Source organism: Molothrus aeneus, chromosome 6, assembly GCF_037042795.1.
Source record: "Molothrus aeneus isolate 106 chromosome 6, BPBGC_Maene_1.0, whole genome shotgun sequence".
NCBI lineage: Eukaryota > Metazoa > Chordata > Aves > Passeriformes > Icteridae > Molothrus > Molothrus aeneus.
The window spans coordinates 50,920,563-50,943,242 of NC_089651.1; the positions used below are offsets into that span (position 1 = coordinate 50,920,563).

General features: G+C 44.9%; 1 protein-coding gene across 6 annotated transcripts in view; it reads left to right on the forward strand.

Moving 5' to 3' along the window:
- EVL (Enah/Vasp-like) overlaps nt 1-22,680 on the forward strand; it is a 147,056-nt gene that overhangs the window by 10,338 nt on the left and 114,038 nt on the right. For 2 of the 6 annotated variants that reach the window (XM_066551827.1, XM_066551834.1), the window contains exon 1: nt 16,179-16,384. The exons of 1 other annotated variant lie outside the window; for it this stretch is intronic. In XM_066551827.1, the coding sequence (XP_066407924.1) occupies nt 16,362-16,384 (23 nt within the window). In that variant the 5' untranslated portion in view covers nt 16,179-16,361. Of the gene's footprint in view, nt 1-15,623; nt 15,918-16,176; nt 16,385-22,680 lie in introns of those variants that run through there. 3 more of the 6 variants (XM_066551831.1, XM_066551833.1, XM_066551832.1) reach the window with 3 other exon arrangements.

Sequence of the window (22,680 nt, forward strand, 5' to 3'; positions counted from 1 at the left end):
GGTCCCCCAGGGCTTGTTGCATTGACCCCAGGGAATTTTATATTCCTCAAGATGTGACCCAAGGGTGAGCTGCAAGGGTCTGCTTGTCTCTTCTGTCCTGGCTTGCTAAATAAAAATAGTGCTGGAAGTGCATGACTCTAACTCTTTGCAGGAGCTCAAAAAGCCTGAGCCAGCATACTATTTTAAAATTTCATGGTATTAAATATGAGAGTGTTACAGAAATAGCAGAGGGGACACTGAGCCAGCAAGCTAGGGAATGTGGAAACAAGTTTGTAAGAGCAATAAAGCCACACAAGGACATTTCTCAGGCCATGAAGTGTGGTCAGAGGTGTGCAGGGTGAATGCCTTGCGTGAGCATTTAGATGTTACTGCTGCCCTGAGGACGGGTGCAGGTCTGGTTTAGTCAGTTCTCCCACTTTCCAGCTGGTTCAGTCTCCTGAATCAGTTCCCCAAGGAGCTGCGTGAATGTCTGTCAGCACCAGAGGGAGTGGCAGAGAAGGCTGTGATGCCCCACAAGGCAGCAGGACAGCCCAAGTGGAAATGATGCTCCGTGTCTGACCCTCCTCACAGTGCTGATTTCATCCTTGCAAGAGCTCACATTTACATCACTGCATGGTCTGGTTAACCCAGTGGTTTGCTAAGGACCTCCATGCTAAATTGCTAAAAGAATAGTCCTTCTTCCTCACCCAGGAATGCTTTCTATGGGCTCCAGTCTCTGATCTCTTTGTCACTTTGGTCAAAGTCTGTCACTGCAACCTTAGTTGCACCCTGATGCCAGCTGTTATCTGTTGTTGCTATCAGGGCCTCCTCATCATCCTTTTGCTTCAGAGGTTTGGACACCTTTTGTGACCCTTAAAAGATGATAATCCTGAGAGGACACTGAAAAACAAACAACACAGCTGATGGTTCCCTGGAAAAATATTTAAAGGTATGCCTGTTTATTAAAGGTTAAGCCTGACCTTGCTAGAGCCCTTGACTTCTATTTGAATGCAGTAGGATTATAATCTAATATCAATTTCCATCTCTGATTTCCCAGCACCCATCTCAGTATGATAGGCCTGAACTGCAGCTCAGTTTCACAGATGGTACCTGCATCACAGAAAATATTGGATGACTGGTGCCCTAAATACGACAGAGTGCATTTGTCTACACATCTGTGTAGACAGAAAAATCTTTTTAATGGTAAAAAACATAGTCACGTAAGAGGAATGTGAAAGGAGTTTGCTAGAAGACTCAGTGGTGACTTTTTATGTGTTGGAGCAGGGTAAGCAAAATGAGAAGACCTTAAAACTGTGAATAAACATGGCATCTCAATTTAACATGTCTGCCTAAAGAAGCAGGCTTTTATGATTTTTTGTTATTTCATTACAAACAAGAACTTTGATAACTGCTGTGTTTTCTCAACAGTAAAAAACATGTCAAATATTTTTGTGACCTGCTATTTAAAAAATAACCACATCAAATGCTTCAGCTTCCTTGAGGATTGTCGCATTTTCCTTCAGGACATGCATTTCTCATGGCCCATCAACATCTGTTCAGCCCTTGCAGTGCAGGAGGATGAGGTGAAGACTTCCAGGGTCTGATTTTCTCTGCAGCCTCCGTGCACCAGAGGAACTTTAGTGAAGACAGGGACAGGGAGCCTTAGTGAAGACAGACCCTTTATGGATATTGAGCATGCAGCAGCCCTGGCAGTGTGTCCTCAATGGGATGCACAGCTTTGAGTACCCCTCTCCTTGGGGGTGAATTCACTGACAGCTCAAAACTGCTGATTTTGGGGACAATTTTTGCAGCATCTCCTCAGCTTTTTGCTGTCTCTCTCTATTCTGAGAGAGCTGTCTGAGCAAGGATTTGAAGGAAAACTAATCCAAATCACCAAAAATGTGAATGTAAAGTAAATTAGGTAAACTAAATTAAACCATTGTATATATTATCTGATTCAGCATTCAAGTGACCTTAATTTGATTAAGCTTAATTCATATCACAGTAAATGATACCAAATATGAAATAGGGTTGATTTAATTAATAATGAGTGTGTCTGCAGGGATCTAATGTGGTTTCATTCATTACAGAAATGTTAATTCAGATTACCTTTCTAGAGTTTTCTCATGCAGATAAACCTTACAGAACAGTTTATTAGTTAGGTCTAAATGAGTGTAATTAAGTATTTACTGTCTCTTGGCTCTAGATGGACTTTCCCACTGCTCTTGTCTTGTGGCAGTTCATGAGTTCATTTTGTTGTGGGATGTTTTGTTAATTTGTTAATCCAGGCAAAGGAAATTCATCAGTTTTCTGTTGGCTTAGTCACCTTTTCACCTGATTTGTGGCTGCATGGTGCTCCACAGGTGAAGACAGGAATGTGAATGTGTGATCAAGGTCGAGAGGGTGGGAACTCACTTCAGGTCAACCCTTTGAGCAAGAGACACCCTGCTGCCACCCACACTGTTGGGCTACACAGCACATGGACAGAAGAAATGAGCTTTGTGGGAGTTGCCTAAAGTCACATCCCACCAATTTTGATTTTCTTGGTGTTTAGGTACAACTATGATGTATTGCTTGGCTTTGGCTTGTACTCTTTCCCTCTGGCTTTTTGTCTCCTCTGTGCCTCAGTAGTACTACAGAGCAGCATCACCTGAGTAGCTCATGCCCTCAATACACACAGGCTCTACTGACACATTTTCTGACTGCTTTGCTTCCTTTTCTCTGGGTGGCCTTGAAGTTCTGTGAGTATATTTTTTGCTGTATGATTATTAAGGGAATGGACCCACCATAACTGTGAAGATGAGGGAGCTGGAGTGGCTGAGCCCCCCAAGTCTTTGAGAAGGGTTTTATGTAAGCATGGACTTTGTTTTCAAAGAATTGTGTGAAACAGTGCTGTGATACAAGTGTAAAACTTGAACTGAAGCACCTGATCATTTTCAAGAATTTGCCACATTGAAAATACAGGAGAGCCTTGAGGAGAGGAGTGGATGGTAAATATGAACTAGATGCAGCAAAGATTATACAATTCCAAAGCTTGGGGTTTTTTTTCTTTATTTATTTCTCTAAATAGAAGTAATCTGGTATCTGAAGAACAGAGAAATTCTCCAAAACATGTGCTGAACTTTAACAAGAACCCTAACTTTGATGCAAAAGCCTCTGAACTTTGGAAAGTGAGGTGGAACATAATATTGTGCTTCAAAATTCACTTGAGGTCTGTTCCCAGAGCGCTAGGAAATGCTGGCTGTTCCTGCTAGCATCTTCACACCTTCCAGTTTGAGTTTGCCCCAGGAATCACTCCCAAACAGTGGCCAGAGCAGGGCTGTCAGCCTTCAAGAGCTTCCTGTGATTATCTGGTTCATTCTCTCTGCAAACCAGAGAAAGCCCGAGCTGTGCCCATCTCATCCTGCTGGAATATCAGCACACCCAGGCACATAAACAATGTGCCTCTTCACCAGGCAATGAAAATCAATGAGGCTTTGAAAAGACACACTCTTCAAAGTCATGGCCTTATTTGGGAACTTGCAAGAAGCTTGGCTGTCACAGGAGAATATTTTGGCTCTGTTACAGTTTTCTTTTATATGGTTCTTCAGTGAGGAATCTCCTGGGTTTGTGCAGTGATAGCTTGCAAGTGTTGTGTGTCTTTTTTACTCCTTCCCAGGAATATTTGCTTGAGGAGAAGCCAATATGTTGGTCAAAAGAGGCCAAAGACCCCATTTGACCTCTCTTATCCAAAGTATGTAGAGAAAAGGCAGGTTTTCAAAGAAAAAATGAAAAATTCCTGGTATTTCAGTATTCCTGAGCAAACTCACATGTTTTTATCATAATTACTTCTCTATACCCTTTTTATTTCTCACTACTCATTTGTTGAGTGTTGCCTTCTGTTTATGTAAGTGTGGGATTGTTTAGGAATAATCTGATCTGACATCACACTTGTGATCCTTACACTCCTTGGGAACATTTCCTTTATGTCCCTAACACCCTGTGAGCTGTGGTGGGATAAAAGAGCCTGCATGATAAAGATAAATAATAAACTGAAGGGAGAGTGTCAGAGACAGAAGCATTTTAGACTTGGAGTTGTTTGGGGAGAAAGAGAGAGGAGAGAGATTATCTCAGCAGCATTTTGAAAGGGTTTCAGAGGAGGTAGTTGAAAGAGAAAGGGGAATTAGAGAAGAAAGGTGTGATTATAACCTGAAAATCACTGTGGCTGTTTCTGAATCCCTTGTCTCTATGTTATAGAGGTGGAATATAAAATTATTTCAGAGACTTAAGCTGTACAATTTAGTGAATTCTGAGGGGAGAAGGGCCCTCAGGCCACACTGATGTTGGAGACCTGGGGCACAATGGTGGGCAATGCCATGTGGATCTGTCACAACATGGATACCAGAAAGGACACCCTCAAGCATCAACAATACTCAAAAATCATTTTAGTTTTGGAAGAAGTTGAGAAGCTGGGGGAAGAGGGTGAGATCAGCACAGTCTGGCTGTGGGACTGGTACCTATCCTGCAGATTTTGCTTCCTACAAAATACCCTACAAAATGCCCAGGACATTGAATCCTCTTCTCCAGCATCTTTGTCTGGCTTCCCTTGACCTGTTCCTGCCATTCCTGTGTTGTAGTGACCCAGCCCACATTTCAGCTCCCCTCTGCTCTGCCCAGTGCCTTTCTGTTCCTGAGGAGCTGGGGAGGCAGGAGCAGGCTGGGCTCTGTTCCCAGCCCTGCACTGCAGTGGCAGAGGTAATGTTTGGAGAAGGGCAGGGGGAGAGGGCAGAGTACCTGGGCCAGAAGCAACCCTCGGGTCCAGCACAGGGCTGATGTCAATTAATACTGTGCATCTGATACCAGCCTGAGGTAGCAAAAGGGGCAGTGCCCATGGCAGTGGATGGGAAAGGAAGATTTGTGAAACTTGAGAGAGCTTGAGCTATTTGCAGCCAACGTGGGGAATGCATCTGGGAATGTGAGGCTGGAAGGAGCATGTGTCAGGCTGATGTGCAATGCTCTGAGAGAGAAATGTGAGTTAAAAATATTGAGGAATAGGGATTCTTGTCTGTGGCTGGAAATTTAGAAGGAATTTCAGGAGAAAGGGGAATCATTTTTGGATAGTATTTGATGGTTTGTGATCATTCCTCATTTTATGAGTCTTGTGAATTGATTTCCAGAGCCTTGCTATTTCTGTCCTCCCTTTCAAGGTCGTTGGGATGCACTTTACTCTGTAGCTCCATTCATTAGAAATTAGCTAAGCTGGGATTTGACTAGGATGTTTATCTGGGATGACCTGGACCATTTGCTTCAGAAAGTCATTCATACTTGAAAAGACAAATGTATTTCATGTTAAAGGACAGGTCATGCTCACCTCTCTTTCCCTCCAAAGATGAGGGAAGTAGGATTTGACTCTTGAACAAATACTCAATACCTGAAGATAGGAGCCAGTTGTCTGAACTGGATTGGTGCCCAGTTCCATCATTTCAGATGACCTGGAGTATCCAAGTGCTGGATGTGGGGCTGCTGGCCATGACCAGAGCCCAGCTGGATGCCAGACACTGTACACATGCTGGGACCCCTGGATTTGAGCCCCAAGCACTGCTAGGCAGGATGGCAGTGGGAATAGGCAATGTTTCAGCTGTGAGCACTGCTGGGAGGGAAAAGCTTTTGTTTGCTGCACTTTGCTGTGGGGTTTGGTGTACAAATATGAGTCAATGGAACTAGAGCCAGACCACTGTGGTTGCAAAACCCACTCCTGATTTCCCCTTCTGTCCTTGCCTGGTCTTGGATACCTCCTTTGTGCAGTTTTGGGATGGACAAAAGTGTATCCCATTGCTTTTGCCAAGGTTGTGACCTGATTGTGCGACACACTGGATGTGTTCTGTGTGGCTTGCCTCTTAGTCTAGACTAAGGGATGAGAGGGCCCCCTGAGCACAGGTAGGGAGGCAACTGCTGTTGTACTAAGCTGGATTCATGGTAGTGCAAGGCAGTTTGTGCTGCTGCTCCTTACTTGGCGGTAAAAATGCTGCTGGCTCCACCCCAGGTAGTTAATCATGGTTGTGTAGGCTAAGTGGGCATTTTTAAAGACAGAGTGAGAAAAGGGGATCATTCAGTTGAGAAATGATAAGCCATGCAATTATAGCTGGGCAAGCAGTGTCTGTGTGTCTGTGTGTCTGTGACCTCCTGCTCTGCTCCTCCTCCCAAGCTCTCCTGGTTTCTCTGGCTGGCTCTTGGGCAGGAGAGGTGGCTGGCAAGGGCTTAGGGCTGTTGGGACAGGTCACAGGAATGGTTTGATTGTTGAAGACTGGTTCAGACTGTGCATAAAGCAGAGGTCTGGGGGCTGGCAGAGCCAAAATAAGAATTCAGACTTCATCAATAACTTTCCTACACAGTCCTGAAGGAAACAGTAGGGCTTCACTATTCCAGCCACCACCTTAGAAATCCTGTTTTTATTAGAGAAGATACAGGAAGATTAGGAGATGCATGGAAAATTCTGGCTATAAAACACAAAAAACCCTCCCCCTAACATGGGGTCTCTGTTAGTGGTTTGCTTTTGTGAATTTTAGTGCTTGTCCTTTTGTTAGGAAACAAAATCTCATCCCTACTACCACTGGGAACTCGAGAGCTGATGATGTTCAGATGATGTGGGGTCCTAAATACTGCCTGGGTTCACAGGTTGTATAAAGGCTTTTGCTGTGATGCAGTTTTTGTGATTTTCATGCATTTGACTCTAAAGGATAATATGCAGCTTATGTTAAAAGGGTGTTTTTGTGTTCATTTTGGCACATCCTGTAATGAAAGTGTCAGACCTAATACTGTTCATCGAAAAAGCCAGTGGACCCCCTTCAATGAGTCCAGCAGAAGCAGAAAAAACCAGGACCTGTGATATTTCTCAGCTTCTTAAACAAAAACAAACCAAAAACCCACAAATTTTCAATCTTCAGTCTTTTTTTATGTGAAGAACAAATGAGGGATAGAAACACAATATTCATAACAATACTTTGCAACATAAGCTTCCTGCTTTGGTTTTGATTTTCCATAGAATATCATAAAACATTTCTCCTTGCTAGGTCTGGCTCAGAAACATTGAGTCCTGGTGATGCTCTGCCAAGAGATTGGAGAAGTTGGCACATTTCCATTGACCCTCTGCAGCGTGGCCAGGCCACATGCAGTTCAGAGAAAGCTCCCCCTGAGGTTCTCCTGGGTTGTAGGATATACTTGTGGCCACCCTTAACTTTCCTCCAGCCTTAAAGGAAGAAGGCAGTGTGAAGTCTCAGCACTGTGGCCTCTCTGTGTCAGTGGTTCTGGCTAAAGATGAGGTACAATCCCCCTCCCCTGGCTGTGCTTTCCTTAGGGAGCAGGCGTGGTCAGAAAGCAAATTCCACAGGAGCTGTCACAAAGGGGAGAGGTTATGGGAATGACCTGGTGCTGCCTGTGGAACATCTGCTGTAGCAGCCAGACACACTTCAGGAGCAAACTGTTCTGTGCCCAGGGGATGGGAAGGTCCTGCTCACAGAGCCAAAGAGCTGTGGAGGCTGGCAAGGACAGCTGGAGATCATCGAGTCCAACCCTTGCTCATGGCCTTGTCCTAAGGAGTTCTGAACATCTCCCAACCTTTCCAGGCAACCTGTGCCAATGTTTGAGCACTCATGGTAGAGAAGTTTGTTCTCATTTCTGAAGTGGATTTCCTGTGTTTCAAAATTTGCACCTATTGCCTCTTGTCCTGTCACCTCTGAGAAGAGTCTGACTGTCTTCTTTACTCCCCCATTCTGTGTTTTTACAGAGTGGTGAATGTGTCTATAATGAAGTGATGTCAGAAGCCTTACTGGAGGCAAGATTTGTTCATGCAGAGTAGGCCAGAACCTGGCCAGGGTGACAGTGGTGTCACCTTCCCCTGGCCAGAAGCACAGCTCCAGTGGCACCAAGTCTCTCGTGCCAGCAAGGCCATTTGGGAGAGGGTGTGAAAGTGCTGATGAGTGCTAGGATGTAATGAAGCCTTGGAGGAATCAGAACTTTGTGTGTTCCCATGGGAGTGAGGAAATGTTCTGAAATTGCCACAGCTTAGGTCTGGTGCTGCTGTCAGAAGCTGTTTCTGAACAAAGAATTCCACAGTGTGTGTGAATAATTCCTGCACATGTTTATTCTAATGTCTTTTGCATCAGATGCAAGGGAAGAAAAATCTGGGATTTTTTTTCCCCAGTTTTTTTGTAGGAAGAAAGGGGAGAACACATGCTAATGTGATAGCAATGCAGCTCAGTTTTGGCAGATTCTCTGTCAACAGCACCTTATACTGAATAACCCCCACATGTAGCAACTTTCCAGCACTTAAAGGGGAGCTGGAGAGGGACTTCTTATAAGGGCTTGTAATGATAGGCCAAGGGGGAATGGCTTCAAATTGAAACAGGGGATGTTTAAATTAGGTGTAGGAAGAAATTCTTCACTGCCAGCATGGTGAGGCACTGGCAGAGGTTGCCCAGAAAAGCTGTGGCTGCCCCATCCCTGGAAGTGTTCAAGGCCAGGCTGGATGGGGCTTGGAACAACCTGGTCTAGTGGAAGATGTTCCCACCCATTGCACAGGCTGGAATGAGATGATATTGAAGGTCCCTTCCAACCCCAACCATTCTATAATTCTTTGTTGCAGGTGAAATTCTGGGCCTTGATCTGGTCTGAGCTTTCACATGATGTGTATGTAAAATCCCCATAAGCCAACAGCTGTTAAGGCTGGGTGCTGTGATCTTGTGCTGCAGAGAGCTTGCTCTACAGATAGTTTAGCAATCAGGACTTTTATCAGCTGCAGTGAGGTTACTTTTGGCCAAGGAGCAGAGCTGTAAAACAACCTTCATTTTTCTCTTGCCTATATGCTACCATCTAACTAGAGAGTGGAGAGGTGTAAGTGTTAACAACCATCCCAGAAGCCAAGGGCAACCCAGGTTTTGTTAATAGATCCCTTGGGGCAGAATGGGGAAACAACACTGAATGCTCAGTGTCTGTAAATATACACATGTAGGGCTCATTGTGGAACAATTTGGTTGCACAGGAAAACAGATAAGTACCCTTTTGGTTGTTGTTATCTACAGCAACATGACAATATGAAAGCATTAAAGTATCACTTAAGGATATATATAAGAAAGAGAAAGAAAGGGTAAGAGTAGAAAGATCTCACCACCCATGGCCCTCATGGTGAGGCTTGGTTGGGTTTTTTTTTTTTGATGTTTGTTGGTCAAAGTGATGGTTGCAGACTGATTCCATGAGGAGGTGGTAGTGGTGGCAATCCTAAAGAGGCAGTGGAGAAAAATGCCCAGACCACAGAATCTACTGGGTTTATATTCATTCAGGTTCAGGTGGGAACACCCACGTGCCTCCCTTGGGGCAGGGACTTTAAGCTGGGTGATGTTGTGGATCAGGGGATGCTGCAGGAGTCTTTGACACCTTTGAACATGTCACAGCTGCTCTATCAGTGTTCTATCAGTGCAGTTGAGGCCATTGTGGCTCATTATGGCCCTTCAGCAGAGAGGAGAACCTTCAGTCATGTGTGACTGTCCCGGTACTGCCTGGCAGGGGAGTTATCACAGCTGAGCTCACTGGAGTGAGGATGAGGTGACAGGACCTGCCTGGAGGGGTTTGCCTCTGTCCTGAGCTCTCTCAACACCAGCTGGAGCCCTGAGGGCTGGGCTCACCCCCACTCTGCACCGCAGCAGCTTCCCCCAGTGTCTGACCAGCAGCATTCCAGCCCTGCTTCCCCTTGTGGATACATTCCTCTCCCCAGACCTGGGACCATTAAACAATACTATCCCCATTATCTTATCTCATGTCCAAATTCCAGCTGATAGGCATATCTGGGGAGGTGTGGGCTTCAGGGATGGTTGCAGGTGGACACCTGCTTCTCTGCAGTTTGTTACTAAGAACACTCTTCTAATGTTTACCAGAGAAGATGTCTAGCAGACACTGGTATTTTCCATGCAGAATAACTTCTGTCTTGCCAGTATACCTGATAATGAGTCAAAAATTCAGGCAATGATGTGCCCAGTTGTGGGGGGGAGGTTGCTTGGTTTATGGTGGCTGTTACTTCTGACTGCAAGCATGCCACTGGACAGGGGAAACACAAGATCTAGGCCAGTGGCTTGCTTGGAGATGACAAGAAGCCAGGGTGTTTGTGGTAGTATTGTATCCATGTCTGAAGCACACAGGTGTGTGTTTGGTGAGATCTGAGGTGTACACCCCACAGAAGTGCCCAAATGTTTTATTGGGAAGTGCCCTTTAGTGGGTGACTGACCATGCTTTATTCAGACTCTATTTCCAGTTCCACTGACATTTCACTTGATAGTGGTGATAATGCTGGTCAAGTTGTAACCTCTAACTTCCCTTTTCCCCCCCAGTTAATCCCTCACAATTTAGAAAAAGTCAAATTACTAATTTCAGCCAGATTTAAGGAAGTTTACAATGTATATTTCTTCTGATTTTCCCTGATGGTGTCTTCTGTGTTCTGCTCTGTGTTTGTACAGATACTAATCAGCAAAGATGTAGCTGCTGTAAGATACTGTGCCTGTCAGGTGAATATTGAGGCAGTGTAATTTATTATTACAAAGCAGACTTCTGTCTGCAACATGTTTCAAATTTATCTGTGCTGAACTGAAGAAAAAAAAAGGTTGGTTGTTTTTTATCTAGGAAAAATAATACATTATTACCTTGCACTTCAAATTTGTATAGCCTTGTCCCTTTCCATGGAAGGGATTTCATTTTATTTTTTTTTTTTAATCAATAGGGTCATAGAATGGTTTGGGTGGGAAGAGACCTTACAGACCATTTAGTCCCCATCCCCCTGCCATGGGCAGGGACACCTCCACCAGACCAGGTTGCTCAGAGCTTCACCCAGCCTGGCCTTGGACACTTCCAGGAATGGGGTATCCACAGCTTCAAACTCTTGCAGTGCCTTGCCACCCTCGCAGGAAAGAATTTCCTCCTAGTACCTATTCTTCACTGGCCTTTTAGATTGAAGCAGTTGTCCCTTGCTCTGTCACTACATTTTGTATTATTTTAAATAATTTCTCATAAACAGGAAGCAATACCCAAATCCTGGTCATAACATTTGCAGCCTATACAGACTGAATCTTAGTTTTTAGATGTTTGGTGGCCTGACCATATTTCTTCTTTTTCTAATTTAAATTTATCTCATATATCCTTGTCTGTTGTTTATGTAAACTGCTTTTCCATTTTCAGCTTTCTATGGTGGTCAGCACCACACAGTCCTACACTTGACTGGGTATTTCAGGCTCTGCTGCAGTGATCAATAACTTAATAATCCGGATGGAGCTTTTAGTTTTCACCCTGACTGGCTGAGTTCTGTTGGATTGCTAGCTGTGACTTGGTGCTGTCCCCAAGGGCTGATAGAAAATCAGTAAGAACCCCATTCTCTCTGGTTCACTCCAGTGCACCTTCCCTAAAGCACTAGAATAAGGCAGATGAGGCTGTTGTGGAAAAACATCCCCTTTCAGCCCTGTGTGCTGGTCTGCACCTGGTACAGGGTGTCTGTTCCTGAAAATGGTATGTGATACTCCCAGAATGATAAGAGTAAAGCTGTGGGGAAGGCATCAGCCATCCTGTGGTCAGGAATCTCAAGCCCTGAGATTTGCAAAGCATGAAGAATGTTTGGGCCAAAGCTGAGAGGGAAAAAATTGATTATTTCTGTGCAAATATTCATGGGTTGTGATAATTCCAAGATATATAAATGAGGTAGGATTTTTTTTGGTGAGGGTTGATATCAGGAAATCAAACTTTCATGGTCAACCTGAAAACCTGAGAGTGAAAGGAAAAGCCTGAAATATGTTGGATTATCCTTGTGCGTCAAAATTCACATTGTATGTTAAGGCAACACATAATAGAAATACCATTAATAAAAGGAGGAAAAAAAATGTTCATTTTTGCCCCACCCATCCTCCCTTTTAACAGCTGAAGCTTTAAGTCAATACTCCAATACTGAATGCATCCTTGTTCTGTAAACTTAAGGGCACTGCAGTTATTTTTACAATCTCCCCAGTACCTGAACAAACAAAGGTAGCCACTCCTTTTCTATTTCAATAGACATTTTAAATCTTATTTTCTTAAGCCCACAAAAGTCATTTGAACTCAGAGACAATCCTGTCAAAAGGAGACTTTTCAGCATATTCTGGGATGCTGCCTGTGATTGCCACATTCTCCACTGTGCAGAAATTTTGGAGATGCAGTGAATGAACACTCATTAGATATGCTCTTGTTGGCTCATTTCCCTTCTTTTTGTTTTCTTCCTCATGAATTGAAGTGAATGCTGAATTTTTCAGCACAGTTGCAGGGGTTTTTTTAGAGTGGTCTGAATATCATTTCAGCATAATGATAATGCAGGCTTAATGACAGAAGTCCACTGTGTTAGTGGCTTTCTTCCTTTCCTTTCTTGAGCAAGGGAATAAGGGAATAACTTCATTAAAATGCCTCAGTCTGTTTGTGATCAGATAATGTCACCAAGCATCTGGCAAAGGCTTTGGTGGAATTTCAGGTCAGGAGGACAAATGCTGATACACTGATATACTAAATAACAATAATGCAAGATGTTACACTTGAGGAAATGGGCTCTTAGCATCAGCCTGAAGCTCTTGTATGGCAGTGAAATTCTAGATAGAGCCAGAAATTTCACCAGTATCCTCTGCCTTGTTCTGGTTTGTCATATGTCCAGGCTTTTTGTGCATCCTTTGCTTTTTTGACAAGCTTTCATCAAGGATAACCACTTCTATTACAGTCTCATTTGTTTGTTAGAGCCCAGCATTAAAACTGCAAAGTGTTTCCCAAAAAGCTGCTGCTTGTCTTCAGTGGGAGGGACACTCAGTGTCACATCTTTTTTGGCCTCTGATCAGAAGGTGGAGTCTGGGTCCCACAGTTCTCATTACATAAATTGTCCCACCCAATCTTTAGTAAATTTTGTCTCTTTAAATTATGTCTCTTTCATGTGACATAATTTCAATTTTTGTTAAAATGAGGGACATTTGTCATCAAATGTCTGGACTGGCTACACTGCCAGGAAGGGAATAAACAACTTCTTGTGAAAATTTTCATTGCTGATTGTGGTTTCTGACATAATTTCTGTCTGCTTCTCAAGACCTCCAGTCTGGCTCAGGGCACAGGAAGTTACAGTCTTTGCTAAAACTTTATAAGGAGGTATTATAGGCTTGCATTTATTGATGAATTTGGCCATTGCATGTGTTCATGTGACTTTCTGAAGCTCCTGTGGGTTCTGTTTGGTAAAACTTCATGCTGAGCCACATTCATGTCTACAGTAGGACATGATGGTCTCAGATCTCACTATTGAATATGGGAATCCTAGGAATTAATTAACCAGAATTGAGACTATTGGTTGTCTCACATGATAGAAGAAGTCCTGCTGTTTCTGTGTGTAATGCTTTCAGCTGTTGTGAAAGTGCTGGCCAAGAAAAAAAAAAAGTTAAAATGTTATCCTAATGAAACCTTTCAACAGCTGACCTTTGCTGTATATGAAAACTTTGTGGAGGATGTTTGCTTTTCTAGTCCTTCACAGTGAACTCATTGATGACAGAAGACTTGACTTGAACAGTTAACTATTTATTTGCATTGTGGCTGTTGAGAAGCTGCAGAAATTGGAAGACCAGACAGTGATTTTGTCAATTTTGTTTCAAGAAGAATCCTTAGGGGAAAGCAGTATGTTTGCTCTTAATTCTATAGAATGGTTTTATTTTAGAAAAACAGCATGAAAAAGAAACACCAGCCCTCTTCCACTTGATTCAAGTTAGAGGAAGATTGTGGTGAGCAAGAAAAGAGAAGTTCAGAATTCCATCCTTCCCCCATGAGGGACCTTGGCCAGCTCTGAGGGTATAAAACCATTTCCTGCAAGGTCAGGAGCAGAACAGTTGCTTGCAAGGGGTCCCCCTGCTGCTCCCAGCTGCTGGGGTGCTGTGTGCAGTGAGCACACTTGTGCTGAAGCTCAGCCTAAGTATGGCAGGAGGCTTCTTTGGATGGTTGTGTTCTCCTCGCTGCCAGTTTTAATCTTTTATTAGGCTATAGCCAGAATCACCTACCTTGCAGTCCTTCTCTTGCTGGATGCCTGTGGAAGAATTAATTTCTGTCAGATGGTGTGACTGCATGTGTTTTAGTGTTCCTACAGCATGCCTTTATTGTCACTTAACACTATCACATTTGTTTAAAGGAAATAAAATGAAACCCAAGGTCACTACTACATTAAAAACACCATGTCTCAAATAAATGTGGATATTTTTTTTTTGTGCTGGGTTTTCCCAGTGCTGGGTTTTTTTGCCATGAGTGCCTTTTCCTTTCATTCCAGCCCTTTTTGCCAGTATTTCTCAGAGACATGAGATCAGATGCCACAGTTACCATGGCCGGTCCCCAGTCACTGTGTCTAGGAGATGTGGCAGTCTGTACCCTTTGGATGCTTTTCCAGCTCCAAATCCCACAGCTCAGTAGGACAGCCATTGCCCTAGAGCCTCAGGAGCTGTAGTTGGGTTTGGATAGTTCAGACTCCAGCCAAAATCCTCCACGTGTTTCCTTGTGCTAGAAACCAGCCCTAGCAGTGAACGAGGCAAGGAGGGGAGCAGCCCCAGAGGTGGCTTTGAATTTGCTGTCTCCCTGTGACTTTCCCAGACAGCCCATTCTCCCACTGCCCCATTCTCTCTCCTTCCCAGGGGTTGATTTCCCAGGATTTGAATCTTCCTCATTTCCAGCAGTCCTCACCTTTCACCTGCTCTCTAGCCAGCAGTGCCTGTCCCCCTCTGGCCAGTGCTGGCACCCATGGGGTGCCAGAGGCAGTGTGCACAGCCTCAGGGTTGAACCCTCCCTGCCCTCCCCATCCCAATGCAGGGTGCACAGCCTCAGGGTTTAACCCCACCCTGCCCTCCCCATCCCATTGCAGTGTGCACAGCCTCAGGGTTAAACCTCCCCTCTGCCCTCCCCATCCCATTGCAGTGTGCACAGCCTCAGGGTTAAACCTCCCCTCTGCCCTTCCCATCCCATTGCAGTGTGCAGAGCCTCAGGGTTTAACCCCACCCTGCCCTCCCCATCCCGCGGCTGAGTTTGGCTGCCTGGGCAAAGTCTCTGCAGTCTCATGGCTAACACCCAAACAACCCCTAAGCAAACTGGTGATGGGAGTATGATTCCTGCGTGTCCAAAATTTCCACGGGATTGCTACGGGCATGGCGAGCTCTGGCTCCTGCTCATTGGGGTGTGTTCCCCAGCACCGTGAGCGGTGTTTTCTCAGCCTCGGGAGGATCGCTGCCGTGTTATTCCCATCAGCAGCAGCAGCAGTGCCGTCCCTCGCCGAGCCCATCCCGGAGCGTGGCCGTGCGCTCCCCGCAGCCGCAGCAGCAGCCCCGGGGGCTCCCCACGGAGGAGGCGAGGCTGCAGCGCCGAGCCCGCCGTGCCCCGCGGCCCCCGGTTCACCCGGCACAGGGCGGTGTGGCCGTGCCGCCGGGGGTGTCCCCGTGTGTCGCCCCTGGGGTGCGCAGCGGATGCTCTGCCCCCTGCGCTGGCTGCGCTGTTGCCATGGAGATTGCGTGCGCTGTTGCTAGGCAGCTGAAGCATCCTCGCCTGCACACTGCAATGCCACGAAATGCTCAACTTTCCTCATTCCTATCTCCCTTCTGTGATCTCGCAGACATGACTCCTTTGGCTCTTATCCCACCTCATTCAGTGGCACTGCTGCGATTTCTTGGTGTTAACCCTGTAAACCCTAAAAAGCCCGCATGGCCCTGCAAATGGGGTTTATGGCAATGAGTTCAGGGCTGAAGGAGTTAAAGTGGTTGGGGATAGACTACAGAGGAAATGATTTCTAGCAGATAAACTACTTTAAATGTTCTGGCATTCATGGAAGGGGAGGTTTGTGGATGCAGTCTTTTGTTCCATCACTGATGGTTTAGATGAATAAAAACAGACTAAAATATCACTACAAGGTAAGAAAACCAGCTTGAATGGGCCTAATTAATCTCTTTGGTTACAATATATATTTAGTTTTTTATTATCCTCTGCTTGCGCTTGCTGATTTCGATGTAGCATGTGAATGATAATTTAGCTGTGAAGCCTGTCGTGTACCATATTTGACTTATTTGGCTCGAATAATGAAGATATCAGCCTGTATTCTTGGAGTATACTGCATTAATCAGACTTGCAGGAATGATCACATGGTACTCTATCGCCTTTTCCTGTTAGCTGCTGCTTGTCAGCAGCTGGCTGAGCTGTAGGCTGCAGGCCAGTATCTGCATACCCTTTCTCCTCAGAATATTCCAAATATACTGTCTCGTCATTATGCATTTTGCTGCAGTTTGACAAACTAAATGGTCCTCTGCACGTTAAGAAGATTATTTTAAATTTCAGAGCATTTGTGTAGTTGCTAGGCCATGTATGCATTTGAAGAATTCAGGTAGGCTCTCTGTTTTATACATCAGTGTGCTTGGTTTTTGTTCTCACAAGGTTTTTGCTGTGTAATGTCAGTCAGCTCTACAGTTAGTTCTTCAATGTGCAGATATTTATTGTGTTTTATAATCTCTGCCCTGTGCATGGGGAGAAGTGCTTGGAGGGTTCGTTGCAGGTAACGGGAGTTTAACTGCATGATGAAGTGCAAAGCTGGGTAATTGATTATATCTTGCACAAATTTCATGGCCATGCAGCCAGAGACAGCGAGTGCAGGGCAGTTATAAATATAAACCAGAAACTGTTCTCTTTAAAAGGGTCTTTGCTATTTTTAGTTCTGGAGAATCTGACAGATGCTCCTTCAAGATAAAATACTGATGGTGATAGAGAAGAGAAAATTGATGCTTGGATTGTACATAGGATAATTTTTTATGCTGCTGCAGAGTATACATGTCTTTTTCATAACCTTGTAGCTGCAGAATTCCTTATGAATTATATTTAAAATAAGGATATTGTTTCATTTGTAGGGGTTGGTTTGTAGTTTGCAAACATTTGAACAACTGTGATTGTTAGAATATAAAATTAGCACTTTTTATTTGATATTGGTTCTGCTCAGTATTGCCTCTGCCCCCTCTTCTCCTCCATCCCCACCCCCAGTATAACTCCATCCTTATGCAAGTATTGAGGTCTATTAAAACCCCAACAGATATTTGAAGACACGAAACAGAATTTCTACCCTCACTAACAGACAATCATTTTCCTATGCAGTTTGGGACTTGAAAAAATTCTGGTCAATAGTTGTGGGGTAGGGAGTGTCTCACTTTTTGTAAAAAATTTTTTTGCTTAATGTGTTCAGTTGTTGTAACTTGTGTTATACAATTGTCCAGATAAAATGGTCACAATGTTGAAACAGCACTAGGCATCACTTTGTGATACATTTGTCTGCATATCGTTATTATAATGTATCTTTAAAATATCTTTCTTTTTGAGTAAAAAAATGGATTGTTTGACTAAGTATGTAACTAGAGGAGATGATGGATTCTCTTTCTATACACAATGAGCATTCTTTATCAAATACCTTAAAATGAAACTTTCTACCCTCCGATTAGATATTTTTAACATTATTTCTGCCTTTTGTTAGGCAAATATCTTGGCAATTTCCATTATTTTGTGACTTGCTGCTCAGTTCTGTGTGTGAGTGGTAGCAAAAGCAGTTACAGGACACCCCCACTCCCCAAAATGTTCTGATTCCAGATGCAAGGGCTGAGGAGATCCAGGCTGACTGTGTGTATTCCTCCTGTTGTGAAATGCAGCATGAATGCTGTCTGAGGGGAAAGATTTTACTGGAAGACTAGATAATGCTGTGTAACTGCTGTTGTCAGGGCTGTCAGGAGATGCTTGGAATCTTGACATTGCCGATTGTTGGCAGTAAATTAGGGTGCAAATGGGCCCCAAACTTACTGTGCCACTTACTGTACCCACAGAGTTGTTTGTATTTCTGCCAGTTTGTTGAGTCCTATTCTTAATTGGGTGAAATTCTCAATAAATCTACAATGAAGAAATTAAAAAAAAAAAAGGATATTTTTAAAATTCTGCTTTTAAAGCCTTAGCTGTCTTTCAGTGGCTTTCCTAGACACCTTGGGCCAGAGAGACACCTAGTTTTATGGCAGGAATGGCCAAATGCTGATTACACGCCCATTAGGCTTATTAAATTATGTGTCATCCTCTCCTAGAGTTGATTTGAAAATAGTATTAACATTTGATGTGCAGACTGCTAGACATTTTCTTTTAAATTTTGCACTGGTAGGGCTGGTGTTTCTGTATAGCAACATTTAAATGGCATTTATTTTATTAGGAATTTCCGTGGTGTTTTGTTGAGGTTGCATCTGCATGTTGATGGGTTTTTTTAATGGTATGACTATTCTTGTGCCTGTGGCTATTTTAGATTTTGATGGCATCAAAATAAATCTTGCAAGATAGAGATTGAAAAGAGGTTTAGTTGAGCAATGGGGTGGAAGCCTCCCTGCCATGGGCTCCTGGAAGCAAAGTGGCTGTAGCAGCAGAGGGCACTCTGGCCCAAGGGCCCCAGCTCCAGGGTTGCCCCACTCTCTTCTAAAGGTCCTTGTCTTCCACGTGCACGAAACACAGGCTTGCACTCATCTCTCACCTTGGCTTTAACCTCAAGTGGATGCTCGTGTGTGTGTTGCAGCAGCAGGGCTGCTCCATCCTCCAGTGCACCAAAGGCCTTGAGCACCCAAGTGTCCCCAGAAGTGGGGATCCCATCATTGCCTGCCCATGCACACCCATCCCATCCTAGGGATCCCAGCAGTGCCTGCCCATGCACACCCATCCCATCCTGGGGATCCCAGCAGTGCCTGCTCATGCACACCCATCCTGGGCATCCCATCAGTGCCTGTTCATGCACACCCATCCTGGGGGGATCCCAGCAGTGCCTGCCCATGCACACCCATCCCATCCTAGGGATCCCATCATTGCCTGCCCATGCACACCCATCCCATCCTAGGGATCCCAGCAGTGCCTGCCCATGCACACCCATCCCATCCTGGGGATCCCAGCAGTGCCTGCCCATGCACACCCATCCCATCCTGGGGATCCCATCAGTGCCTGCTCATGCACACCCATCCTGGGGATCCCAGCAGTGCCTGCCCATGCACACCCATCCTGGGGATCCCAGCAGTGCCTGCCCATGCACACCCATCCTGGGCATCCCATCAGTGCCTGTTCATGCACACCCATCCTGGGGATCCCATCAGTGCCTGCTCATGCACACCCATCCTGGGCATCCCAGCAGTGCCTGCCCATGCACACCCATCCTGGGGATCCCATCAGTGCCTGCTCATGCACACCCATCCTGGGGATCCCAGCAGTGCCTGCCCATGCACACCCATCCTGGGGGGATCCCATCAGTGCCTGCTCATGCACACCCATCCTGGGGATCCCATCAGTGCCTGCCCATGCACACCCATCCTGGGGGGATCCCATCAGTGCCTGCTCATGCATACCCAACCATGATATCTCTCTGTGTTACTCTGCTCTTTTTTTTTCTGTTTCCACACTGGCCCTTTCAGACCTGCAGGACTCCCCAGCAGGGTGGTGCAGACAGTGGCACCCTGACCCTATGCCAAGAGGCATCCCTGCAATCAGGCCACTCAAGTTCCCCCCTGATTTCATTTTGATGCAGCCATCTTCACTTCCCTGGTGAAATGGTGCCAGGTTATTTTAATGGAGTGTTAAGCAGCTGCTGGGCCTGTCTGAAGAATTGTCTCATTTAAAGACTGTAAGTGACTCTGGTGTATTGTTTGTGAAAAACTTATTTGTAAAGCCCTTTGGGATGAAATCTTTCCTGTGTGGTTACTGGCTGGATAAAGAGAAACTTAAGCCTCTGAAAAATAGGGAGTAAATCCATAGAATAATCTCACAGCTTCTTGTATCAGCCAAGCTTGGTTTATCTTCCTCTTGGAAAGAACCTAATATCCCCTGAAAAACTTTGCTTTTAAAGCAGGGTTAATGGAGCTAAGCCTCTTCTCAGTCCATATGGGCTTCTGGTTTCTGTGAACTATGGGTTGGGCCCATTTTATTGCTGATTCCTGCACTGTCTTCATAAAACCCCAAAGCTCACATACATTTGGGCTATGATTGGAGGCAGGATTGTCCATAAGCCGTGCTTTTATGACCACACTGCTGTAAGATGACTTTGCACGTGAAGCCATCAGGAGGATGGTGCACTAGGCCACGAGCAGCACTCCTCATTTGGTATCTTCCACCCAGATTTAGCTCTCTAGTGGCAGAACACAAATGCATTTTCTTTTCTTTTGTTGCTATGCCTTTATCTTTCTGGGATGTTACTTGGTATTCTTCGCAGTGAGCTGGTGTCTGTCTATTTCTGCTACACCGCCCACCACAGCATCGCAGTATTTTTAACTACATCTCCTATTCCCCCATCCAAAGAGCAAAACTGAGAATGCTACAGGAAGGAAGATGAGTCTCTCAAAAGAGAGAGCTGGCTCTGAACAGAGGAACTGAAACCCACCGATGAATAGAAAGCAGAGCTCAGAATGAACGTGGAGCATTTGGGTGCATGGAGAGCCTCTCACCTGCTGATCCCCAAAGCAACAGCAGCATTACAAGATGTCCTCTGGGAGCAGGTGATCCCCGACGGGGAGATGAAGGCACTGAGTTTATTGTGCCCACAAACATTTCATGGCTGAGTTTAGCTGCACAATTGGATCAGCGCACAGGAATTGCGATGTTTAAGCTGCATTTGCTGCTGCCAAGCAAAAAAACCCTGAATACGCCAAATTAGTGAAGAATTTTTGTTTTAACATGATTCTGCAATAGTGAATTCTGGTGGCAGGTGCCCATCAATTGCCTGGTCTGACTTTGAGTGCAGTATTCTCCTCTCTCTGGTGACCAACAAAAGGACACAAGGAAATGGAGTGAAGCTGCATCAGAGGAAGTTCACACTGGACTTTAGGAAAACATTCTTCACTGAGAGGGTGGTGGATTACTGGAACAGTTCCCCAGGGAAGTGGTCACAGCACCAAACCTGTCGGAGTTCAAGGAGTGCCTGGGCAATGCTCTTAGTCATATGGTTTAGTTTTTGGTAGTCCTGCAAGGAGCAGGAAATTTGGCTCGGTGATACTTACGGTTCCCTTCTAACATGAGATATTCTATGATTCTGTAATTTCACTGCTGACCGTTTAGGTATCTCCAGGGTACCTTTAATAAATATGCCAGGTATATGGTATATTTAGGTATACCATATACCTCTTAGGTATATGGTATACCTAAATATACCATATACCTGGCATATTTATTAAAGAACTGTATAAAGGACAAGCATGAGCATTTTGTGAAGATGGATATTACAGTAAAAGGCATGTGACTTTTCCTTCCCCCTTCCCCAACAAGCAGTAAGATGATTTATCAAAGGGACAGAAGGCTGGTGCTATGAAGGGATGCAGGCCTGTCTCCAGTAGCTTTTCCTGCTGAGAATTCCTAAGAAGGAGGCCTTTTAAATAATCCAAATTTTCAGAAGTGACACTGAATAATGAAGTTTGAATATCCAAGCAGCTTTAGGAAGCTGTAGGTGAGGTGCCAGCTAGCATGGCTTCACTAAGGGTGAATTGTCCCTGACAAATACAGGAGCCTTCTGCAGCGAGGTTACAGTGTTGGTGGATAATGAAGAAGTGACTGTCATCATCTGCCTGGATTTGTGCCAAATGTTTGACACTGTCCTGCACAGCACCCTTGACTCTAAACGGGAGGGACAACTGAGAGATGGACAACTCGAGGGTTGAGAAATTGGCTGGATGGTCACACTCAAAGAGCTGTGGTCAGCAGCTTGATGTGAGAGTGGACACCAGTGCTGAGTGATGTGTGGTGCTCCCAGGGGCCAGTGTTGGAATTGGCACTGTTCACACATTTGTTGGCAGCATGGACAGTGGGATTGAGCACACCCTCAGAGGGTTTGCCAGTGACACCAAGCTGTGTGGGGCAGACAGCGCACTGGAGGGAAGGGACCTTGACACACTTGAGAACTGGCTCCATGTGAACCTCATCAAGGTCAGCAAGGCCAAATGCAAGGTCCTGCACCTGGTTCAGGGCAATCCCAAGAATATGGAAGGTGCCCATGGCAGGGAGGTTGGAACTACATGATCTTTAAGGTCCCTTCCAACTGAAACCATTCTATGACTCTATGACAATAGAAAAGGATTCCTGTTCCTTTCTGCAAAAAATACGATACTATTGATGAGTAAGAAGCATCAGGAGAGTTGCCAAAAGACTATTTCAAGTTGCTGCAGGTGTTGTAGAGGTGTAATGGGATTGCAGCACTACAGAGAAGTGGAACACATTGTTGTTCCAAGTTGGTGACTCTGACCTTCCAGGTTAGATGGAGCAGCTAGTGAAAAACACACCAAATGGTGGAGTTAATCTTTTCTGACAAGAGGAGAAAAATGTGAGGAGTAATTGTTTCTGAGTTCAAAGGGTGTTAAATGAAAGGGAGAAAGCAGGTTTAAAAAGGAGAAAATTCAAGGATGGTATCTTGGCAGACCATAATTAGTTGCAGGATCTTCTGACCTGCATAGCTGAACTCTCCAATTGTATATCATGTTCAAAATATCCTGTAGGTGCTTAATAAAGAACCACAAATATGTGAGCCTGGAAGCTGCAGGCTGGCCAAGTCTCTGCCTGCTCAGTGCTTTCTCTGCAACAGAGTGTCCACCAGTGAGCCAGCTGCTCATGTTCCTCCCTTCTGTCCTCACATGGATGCACACAAATTCA